We start from the raw sequence: 11,059 nt of genomic DNA, 5'->3' as shown, positions 1-11,059 counted from the left end.
TGGTATTACTCCATGGAAAGCGTTAGTGCTTAATGTAGAGTCTAGAAGGCAAAGAACGTAGTTAACCCAGTTACAAGCAAAAAGGCACAAGCAGTTGGGACCACCCAGGATGCATCAACTGCAGACGTACATTTGTATGGCAAAGAGAAAGGCCAGCAGTACAGAGCACATTCTGGTTCTTAATTAATGCTAATGCTAATCGCCCTCTAAAACCACCACATGAACATTTCTTAGTCTTATAAAACAATTCCCATGTTACTGTGAATCTCAAGCCAACCCTTCCCCACTCACTGCTTGGTTGTCTCACTATCTTCCTCAGACTCACTCCAACTTTCTTTGTCTTCATCTTCACTAGTGCCTGATTTTTTAGACAGGAATCTTCAGCATACGGACAGCACAGATAGATCCCTCAGAGCTGTCCATTTGACCAGGATTTGCTCACTAAGCTCTCTCTCTCTCTGTCAGTCATTCACTAATTTAAAATACTATATTATTATCAGTATTCCCAAAATATCAAACAGCACATGCAGGTGAGCTTCGTCACTTAGAATCAGATATAACAAGATGAGTAACATTGCCCTCAAAGCTTTTATATGTCCCTCAATATTGTGAATTACAGCAGATCCTTCAGTGGCTCTTTAAGGTGGCACATGAACAGGGAGGACAATATACTACTAGTCCTTCCAACAAGAAAACTGCTGAAGGTAAGAAAAACTCTTCCCAAGCACGACCAATTGTCCAAATTAGTCTCACTCACAAAAGTTTTTCTTCTTCTTTTTATATTATTTCAATTGTTTTCAGATCAAGATGATAAACGCAGAGAGATAATTTTGTCTAAGCATAGAAGATCAAAAAGTAAGAAGTTTAAACCATTTATATTTCTATGCAATAGAGATGTTGCAAAGGCTTGCTTCTATAGTACCATCTATTTGAGAAGAACCGGGAGCTCCCACAGAAGACAGCATTGTGCCCAACCCATGAAGATGAAGAAAGAAGATATTGCTGGACGATTAGTTGTTGGTCACAAGTCGGATTTGGCTACTCATACAGGGAACAAAGTTCAACCGCTAATTGACGGGGCATTATCATCCTCTACTGACAAAAATGATCAATGTAGCACCAGTGGAAAGAAAGACAAGCATAAAGGGGATAAAACAAAAGCCATGTCAAGAATGAAGGAGTTGCTGAGGTGGGCTGCTGCCGCAAAATCAGAGAAAGGAGGGAAGTCCATTGGCAGAAAGGTATGAAAGTTGTGTTCACAATTAATCTTTGCTCTTAAGTTATTACTTAATTGGTCGCTTAGCAGTGTACTTAAAGCACGCAGTTGAAATTGTTTCCAGGTTTTGCACTTCAGGAACCGTGGAGCTCTAAAATCAGTGCCAGATGATGATCAACTTAGCAATGACTCTCCTAAGATAAGTTTTAGATGGGATGTGGAGAGCTGCTCCACTACTTCCTCCGCCTTTTCAGGAATTTCGGCGATGTCTTCGTTGAAAAATGATCAAACCTGCAACATCGTATCATTGAATTCAACTCCTATACATGCAGTTGGCCTAAATCGTTGCTCTAGCAGGAGAGGAAATTGGATAACTACAGACTCTGAATGTAAGACCGCCCCCTCTCTCTCTCTCTCTCTCCATCTGCCCCATTCTTATCTCCCTATTCATCTCTCCAATTCACTAATATTATATCTGTTTCTTCTTCTGGACAGTTGTGGTGCTGGAGCTATGAGATAGATTAGGAGGGTCAAGGCTGAAGCTGATGTTTTCAGGGTTGAATCAGCTACTTGATGTAAAATAAATATATCAGCATAGCTTAATTAGATGAAGTAATGCTCATTTCTTGTTTCCTGAGATATATTAGACATTTCTTTGAATGTAACATTAGTGCTTAGGATCTGAAATGTAACACCAGATTATTGAAGATGGCCTACATAGCGACTTCAACTCATTATCTATTAATTTGCATTAAATAAGAGAATGTCTGGTCTGTGGTGTATGTCAATAACTATCAACGAAGCATTAATTTTGGAGACTGACCTAGCACATGATATTAGATTTAGTGATTATTTACAATTCAAGGATCTAATCTATTATTGACAAAATTTTAGATTTTTTATATTGAAATATCATTGGAAACAATAATTTTCAGCTAAATAATTATCAACACATGCACAAGCATTTTATTTTATAATAAGTGCATGTGTATATCCCTTTACTCAAAGAGTTAAACTCAAATCTCTTTTCTTCACATAAAAAAATAATTGTTGTTAAAAATGAAAGTAACGATCAAACAATAAAGCTTTAAGCTGCATAAAATAACACGAAATAATTAAAAATTTACTTTCTATAGAAGCCATTTTCAAGGGTAGAAAATAAAATATCTTCATGTAGGATATATATTGAAAATTGTGGCTACCAATTGTTACATAATAATGATGATCTACAAAAGGTTCTCAGCCATTTAAGTAATTTCTTAACTTTTCTTTTAATTGGAATTTTTTTGCCCAATGTTAGAGTTTGAGGTTAGTAGAAAAACAAGTTTTTTTAATAGATGAAATATTAAGGTGGATATTATGAAAAACATGGAAAACAGTATCTGAAATTAAATAAAACCTGAGTAAAAGTGCTATTATTTTCTTAACACAGAGTGAGTAGATCTTGCTACATAAGTATTTGATTAATTAGTAATTAATGTAATTACCAAACAAAGCCCTACATTTTAATTACCAAATTTAGGTGAAAGATTGTATGTTATTAAGAGTAATTAAGATATATAGACGGGTTATTATTTGGCCATTGCTTCCTTTATTAAAAGAGAAAAGCGATAGAATCTGAAAAAAAAAAGTCGAAATAGTTTGTAAGCGGTTTGGATATCATCCTAATTCTCACGAGTCCTTATTTGAACTATACTTGGGATTTATGTTATTTAGGGTAGATTTGAAGCCGTCATGCAGCATTTATTTTGGAATTTAGAACGAGTTGTATGAGTTTCGAGATCACAATTATTCTTGTCATTTTTAGAGAACTTGGTTCAAAAATTTAAGTACAAAGTACGACAGAAATCAAGCTTCCAACCTCGCCTTAAACTCAAACTATATTATTTTATTTTGAATTGACTCGATTAGGGATAAAAATCAAAGAGTACATCACACCTTTGCTAATTCATATCTCATGCAATTATTAATGATTAATGTCTTATACTGTCCCACATGCATCTAAAGAGATACAAATAATATGGTAGCCTTAGGTTGTTATTGACCATTCACACGATGCAAACAAATCCTTCCAAAGTAAATAAAGTAATACATGTTATATATAAACAATAATGAAACAACTATGAAAAAAGAAAGATGAAAAATCTTGACATAAAAATTGTGCATGGCATACAAAAATTATGAAAATGTCCTAAAGCTACGTGGTATAACAAATGATGAAAAGCCCTTAGCAACCCTTGATACCACATGGCATGCCACAATCATCCTCAAGACGATATGGCATAGCATTCCTAGAATACATGGCAAAGCACAAGCATTTCATAAACCACATGGCACTTCAGGGTAACAATCCTAAGATTAAATGACACACACATTATGGCATACCCCATGTCATGGCATGGCAAACTTTGATTCCAACACTAAAATAACCTTGGTGACATACAATCTATATGATATCTTATTAGCATACATCTATGTGACATACTACTATTATGATGGTCCTAACCTTTGCACATTATCATGCATATTAATGTGTCTACATCAATAATCATGTGAACATGTGTGTCTACGTTATCCGCTTGGATCTACATTCAAAGGTTTAGGTTGGCGTGGGATATGATTGGATTAGTCAAAGATTGGATTGCGAGAAATCTAACCTAGGCTATGTGGAGTAGAGTAGGCTCTTCTGGCTGGTCTGGAAACATATGGGCCTGTTTGGAGTAAAGCACTGGAAGAGAAGAGAGGAGGAAGAGGCTTTTGAATTCTAAGGCGTGGAGAAGTGTGAATTGTAAATGACTATTTATAGTTGGAAATGAAGTGAAATGGATTAAAGACAATGAACGACTCGGATATGATGAAAAATTCTAAATTTATTATCATTTTAAAGATAAAGCACCAGATAATTAAAAATAAATCAAAATAAAATTACTCAAAATTAGTTTAGAATCGTTCAATTTCAAGATTTTGAGCTAGATTCATCCTTGGATCGATCGACACTTTGAAGTTGGAAACTTGGGAAAATTAGAAATTTGCAAAGCAAGTTTTGCAATGTGATGAGGATAGAATATAAAACCCAGGTCACATCTATGTTCAAGTTGCCTACATTCTCCAAAGAGATCAAACTTGAACCTAGTTCAAAAGATCCTCCTCGCTATTTTGATAATACACTTGTTTCAATTTTCAGTTTGCCACAAGACAAATTATAGAATTGTCAAAAAGGTCTGAGATGGCTAGAGAAATTCAAGATTGTCGAAATAAATCTTGAGTTTGTTAAGAAAATTCGATATTTTTGAATTAAGAAAATATTCTTTAGAATTTCCAGAACAAATTCCGAGGTTGTTAAGAAAATTCCTCAAAAATTTAATTTTAGATTTTTCAAAATTAATTCTTGGTTTTAACAATTTTGAAATGGTTCATAAAAATAAAATCTAAGATTGTTAAACAAAATTACTATTGTTAGAGTTGTCAAATATATATAAAAAAAACCTTAAAAATTAATTTGAACAATTTAAAAGTTCTCAAAATAAATTGAAATAAAATAAAAGAAAAGGCCAAAAATGAACTTTAAAACTTGAAAAGAATGTCACTATCGATTGTTAGTTGCAATTTAATGATAAGGGCCAAACAGCCTAAAAGTCAATCCTTATATCAATGGGGCAAAGTGTACATAGTTCATTTTGGTTACTATCAATTCTCTTTAGAGTTGTTTTACAACATAATACTATATAGAGGATAATAAGAACAATTAGAACAAGTAATATACTATTTCATGCAGAACAACTAGAACAGGTAAAATGCTACTTCACATGGAACAAATAGAACAAGTGAAATATTGCTTCACACAAAATAATTAGAAGAAGTGGAGCTCTACTTCGTGTAAAACAATTAATACAAGTGGAGCAACTACTTTGCACGGAATAACTACTTCATGCGATAATAGTAAAAGTAACTCGAAATAAGTGGTAGGGTTCACAGGATTTCTTTCACCTTGGAAAGTTTTTGAAAGTTTGACTTCGTGGCTTAGATATGAGGTTATTAAAAAATTTTCCTCTTAATGTTTTTCTGAAGTATAAGTGTTTTTTCCTTTCACACTTACCTTGTTTTCTTATACCTGTTCACAGACACCTTCTTCTTTTATCTTATTTTTTTATACATTTTCATGTATACCTCTTCTCTCGTACCTTATTCTCGTGTACCTTTCCATGTATGCCTTTCTTTCTTACCTTGTTCCTGTGTACCTTTTTACATACTTCTTCTCCCTTACCTTCTACTCAAGAATAAGTCTTATTACATTCATTATTTCAACAGTCACATAATGAGTTTCTAGTCATTATTTATTATGTGCAATAAAATCACCACTTTAATATCCACATAATGGGTTGCAGTAATGGTTATTCATATGTACATTAAAGCTCTTCTTAATAATATTATTCATTACATACATTAAAGCTTATTTTTGAGTAACTACCTTTTCTAGCACTATATATAGAACCTTCACAATGCATTTGAAGGATCTTTTTCTAGGGCCAGAACAACACGTTTTCACCCAGAGCTTCTTTCTCTAATTTTCTTTTTCTCCTTAATTCTTTACTTATTCAATTGGTGCTTTACTTGTACTAGAAATGGATAGACAAGAAAGACCTGTGTCCTACCTCTATAGATGCTTACATAGAAATAAGTTAAATCATCCACCTATAGAGATGTATTGTCTTGCTTTGTTGTATGCAACTCAAAAGCTCCAACATTTTTTCTTGGCTCACAAGCTCATAATATTGACAAAGGTAGACCCTATCATGTTCTTACTTTTTAAGCTAGCTCTATCCGAAAGAATAGTAAAATGTCTTCTTGTATTGGGAGAATTCAATATATCTGTTGTTCAGTTAAAAACTATCAAGTCTTCAACTCTTTCAGATTTGTTAACATATTTTCCATCTCAGTTTAAAGAAGTTATCTTGATGCTATTCCAATTAAATTTCATGAAGAGATATGTTCAAGGAACATACAAGAAAATGAGTTGAAATATTTTTAAAAACATTAACAAACTTGTCATCTAATTCATTACTATGTTTAAAGTCACATAATTTCTCCTCATTCTCATTCAGAAGTCTCTTCCTTTTCAACAAAATTAAGTTCTACTATTGTAGTTGTTTCTCTTTAAAAAAAAACAAAATAAGGAAATGAATAAAAAAAAAGGTAGAAGAATAAGTAAAGGATAAGCTTACTTTTTGATACACATGTCTCTCTTTTGTTTGATGAGTAGAAGGAAAAAGAGCAATTTCTTTTTCTTCATTTACGTTTTCTTCTTTTTAAGAGAAATCAAGCATAAAGATACATCGATGTTACTAACATGGGGGTTGTAGTGACTTGTTTTGCGATTAACTAATGGCACAACAAAAGATTTCCATTCTTCAAGACACATTTTCCAATAAGCAAACCATCCAAAAGTGTGAATACCAACTTTATCAAAAGTTAGGATAGTGCAGCTTTTAAGTTTATCTAAATGGAGTTAAACTCCTGCCATGAGAAACAAAAAAACACAAGAAGAAAAACTTATATATAAAGAAGGGTTAGGCAAAACAGGTTAATGAAACCCAAATTTGTGTGACACTTTATAAAAAGAATACACCTTGATAGAAAGTAATCCTCTATCTCTACCTGGAGTAACACTCTCTATCATAGAAGGCAATTGTGAATTATAAACCTATACACAAAAGTTAATACCTCATGAGCTCATTCTTTTAAGCTGTAGTGGTTAGTGATCATAATAAATTTCCAGATCACCAAATCCATTTTTAAGTTGCACATAAGGTTCAAGATTGAATTGCTTTGTCACATCTATCACTTCAAGCACGTTACCTCTCGATCTGATCATGCCATGCCCAAACTCTACAGTTGTTTTTGGATAAAGGGTTATTCACAAAAAAATATGTAAAAGGTTATGCATTAAGCACAGGAGTGCAAATACCAAACATTTTCCATAGGCACATCTAAATGAAAGAAGCATGCACATAAGTCAAAATTTTATAGTGCCTAGCTAATTCGATAGTCTTAAGTTGATACAAGTTTAGCTTTTTATATAGAGATGTTAAGTACAATGGAGTAAGAGGAAAATGTATTCTTTTAAAATTCTTTATTGTTAAAGGAATGATTGCTAAAGAGATACCGTCATTTAGTCACCCAAGAAGTATATGTTGTGCCAACCAAACAATTAATAAAGCCACTAGCTCATGCCTATGATCTATGTACTTTGGAAGGCTAATCTCAATTAACTTAACATTGAACTTCTTGTAAAATGCCCTTACCCAATTGAAGCACCGTGCAACCTTTGAAAGTTTGCTTAAAATATTGAGTAGATTAAGAAAAAAAATTTAAATACCTACCTCTTCTTCAAAAAGCTTGATAGAGTGAAAATCATTCTTCTTCATATAAGGAAGTTTTAAGCAAACACACGCATCCTCCAAAGTGAAGGCAAATTATCCCCATGTTGTAATTATAGTATGAGAAAAGATGCTCCACCTTACACAAACAACTCGCCATACATTCACCTTTTTCTCTCTATGAATGTTGAGCTTAGAGGTGAGACGTAAAGCTTCAAGTATTTTAGCAGTTAAGAGAATTTTAATATAAGTAGGATTCTTCAACACTTTCTTTACCCATTCATCCAAGCTAAATTTAGTAACAGAAAGTGGAAACTCACCAGACTCAGACCTAAGCTTCAAAATTGATCACCTTGGAATACAAATTCTTTTATGAGGAGTTACTTTTGGGCATAGACGATGCCAATCATATCTAATGGATTTAAAAGGATGTTCATCTACCTATCTTGCATAGACTTCTTCCCAAAATAGAACTTCTCCTTTTTGGTTAATAACTTCATATTCTTAGTTCGTAAGAATAGAGGAACTCACTAGTCTTTCTTCAATTTTTTTGGGAAGAATAACTTCATAAGCAATATTTTTCTTTTTATGTGTAGTGGTTTTTTTCCTTGTTGCAACTCTACCAAGTTCATCATAATGGATATTTGGAATGAAACACGACCTAGGCATAGAGGAAGATGGAAAGGAAGCTTGCAAACATGATGATGGAAAAGGAGATAAGTATATATATAAAATAATATTTTTATGTTTATTACAATAAATATTAAAAAATAAAAAAAAACTTATCAGAATTATAGATTTCATTATTAATTATTATTACAATTGATTTAGTGGTTAAAAAAGCTATACAGTATAATACAATAAATTGCTCATGGAATAAGTGCCGTGAGTAGCACAATAAACTACATGTGGCACTAGACAAGGCATAGCACGCAACACTTGTGCTGCGTGACAAAGCCAAATAACCTGCGACACTTGTGCCCTGTGCTAAACTCAAAACATTAATTCCATGCACTCAGGTTTCTACTCACTATTAAAATAATAAAAAAGGTTGTGTTCCTCTTCCTATATATATATATATATATATCTATATATATATCTATATATCTATTTGAACATACATGTTTTTAAAAATTCTTTAAATAAGAAAATTTCTTCTTATTCATGAAAATTTTTTGTTTCATATTTCAATTTTTTTTAACAAAATTTCATACAAGGGGCAACGAGCAAGATATATACAAATAAGAAATACAAAAAAAAATAAATAAAAAAAGAAAAAAAACTTACTTGCTCAAAAAGATTTGTAAAAGAAAACCAGCTTTGCTCTAAATTTTTCTTTACTTTGAATCTGAATGAAGTAAAATTATTCATAGCAATTTTGTATCTATAACCATAGAGTATCAAGGTCTTTGTGAAAAAGATTAACTTTTCTTTTACAATTTGTATCTTGAAAATCTTATATTATCTTACATATGAAAAATATATTATTATACAATCAATCAAATATTATGCTAAATATAAGCATCATGGATTACACTAGATAGTAATACGCTATTGAGTAAGATATTACTGCTTAAGGTATTACGGACCAAGGCATTACAGCAAAAGATGCTACAATACAATGCATTACAGTTCAAAATAAACTTTTCCTAAATTAATGCATAAGAATTATTATACATGGGCAAAAATGTAGATAGTTGATTTTGGTTAAGAATTCTCATATATGGGCAGCATGTAAATAGTCAATTTTGGTTACGGCTTCTTCTCTTTAAAATTGTTTTATAGCATAATGCTACACAGAGAATAATAAACACAATTAAAACAATTGAAGAATTACTTAACACAGAACAACTAGAACAAGTGAAAGACTACTTCACGTGGAATAATTAGAATAAGCGAAGTACTAATGTTATGAGCGAAACATATGTATACCACCAAATAACATAAATGAGATGAATTGAGCTAAAATTTTTGCAACATAAACCCTATATTTACACTACTAATGTTACCTATTCTCAATATCAGTTACAAAATAACAAAAGAATAACAAATCATTTGACATTTTTATGTCAAAATAACAACATTTGACTAGCTAGTTACCTCCATAACAACTTGTTTTTGTAACTAACTTCTCAAATGTTGTAATTTTCACATCAAAAATGTCAAATGATCTGTTGTTCTTTTGTTATTTTGTAACTGATGCTAATAATAGGCATTGATAGTAGTGTGAATATTAAGGATATGTTATAAAAATTTTGACTTAATTCAGTTCATTCATGTAATTTTGACGTATGCGTATGTTTTGTTTATATGCATATTACCTGAAAATTATGACTCAATACAATTGTATACTAATATGGAGGTGAACCATTATTCCTCCTATAAATAAATTCCTTTTGTGACTAAACTTGAACTTTTTATAATTAAACAATGTATTTAGTTTGTACCAATAGAAAGTTAAATGGATTTTAATTACTAAAGAAGAATCTTTAATGTGTAAAAGCACATTTTTTTTTTGTATAAATGTAATGTTAAACAAAAAAAAAGGTAAAAGTATCCAATTTAGTCTCTATACAGTAGAGCTTTATTCAATTTAGTCTTTCTACTTATAAAATTGTATTCAATTTAGTCCCTTTATTATAAAGTTTTATTCAATTTAGTCCTTATATTTTACAATTTTGTTTAATTTGGTCTTTATGACGTGACACAAAAAAATTGACGTGGCAAAAAAATTGGAAAAAAAAGTTTTTGCTCTAACACATCAGTGCCATGTTAGCATCATTTGACATGTCAACATCAAGTCAGCAACACTAATGTGCAATTTGGATGGTGTTAGGCAAAGGAACTTGATTGCATAAAATTTTAAAGTATATACACTAAATTGACTAGTTTTGAAGTAAAAGAACTAAATTAACGAAAACACTATAGTAGAAGGACCTATGAGATTCTTTGATCAGTAATATTTAATTTGAATTTGGAAATCAATAAACAAATTGAATTGATTCCAAAAAATCCAAACGAGCAAAAATTTGATAATTTGGTTAATTCATTAAGTAAGTTTGGACTCTAAAAATATATTTATAAATTTAAAACTATTTCATTTAGGTACACCTGTGGTTTTTTTTTTTTGAACAATTTTGTATCCACTCGTTTAATTTTGACGTAATACTTAAAAAAGCCTCTAAATTATTAATGAAAACTCAAATATATCATTATTCTTTTATTGTATTTAATCAAGTCTTTATATTTTCATTTTGAATCATACAAGTTTTTATAACTTTTTTTATGAAAGATAAATAAGTTTTTATAACTAACAATTAATTAATTATCTTTAATTGTGACACTTGTAATTTTATGTTATGTAATAATAACATAACATGTTGATATAGTCATTGATAATTCTATTTTATACAATTATTTTAGTCTAATTTTATTATTAAATATTAACTAAGTCATTAATTTTTAA

The 11,059-nt window shown here is 31.0% G+C and overlaps 1 protein-coding gene across 1 annotated transcript; it reads left to right on the top strand.

Moving 5' to 3' along the window:
• Positions 1–524: 524 nt before the first annotated feature.
• On the top strand, positions 525–2,000 carry LOC110429398 (uncharacterized). The gene is made up of 5 exons (XM_021445419.1): positions 525–530; positions 587–704; positions 802–1,241; positions 1,341–1,605; positions 1,712–2,000. Exons 1-5 carry the CDS (start codon positions 525–527, stop codon positions 1,729–1,731), a joined length of 849 nt encoding a protein of 282 aa, XP_021301094.1. The 3' UTR covers positions 1,732–2,000.
• The last annotated feature ends 9,059 nt before the right edge of the window (positions 2,001–11,059 follow it).

The sequence above is a fragment of the Theobroma umbraticum genome, unplaced genomic scaffold, assembly GCF_002168275.2.
Source record: "Theobroma umbraticum cultivar Fairchild unplaced genomic scaffold, ASM216827v3 scaffold_44.0, whole genome shotgun sequence".
Taxonomy (NCBI): domain Eukaryota; kingdom Viridiplantae; phylum Streptophyta; class Magnoliopsida; order Malvales; family Malvaceae; genus Theobroma; species Theobroma umbraticum.
The sequence above is the reverse complement of the archived record's forward strand: the minus strand, read 5'-3'. Positions and strand labels throughout refer to the sequence as shown.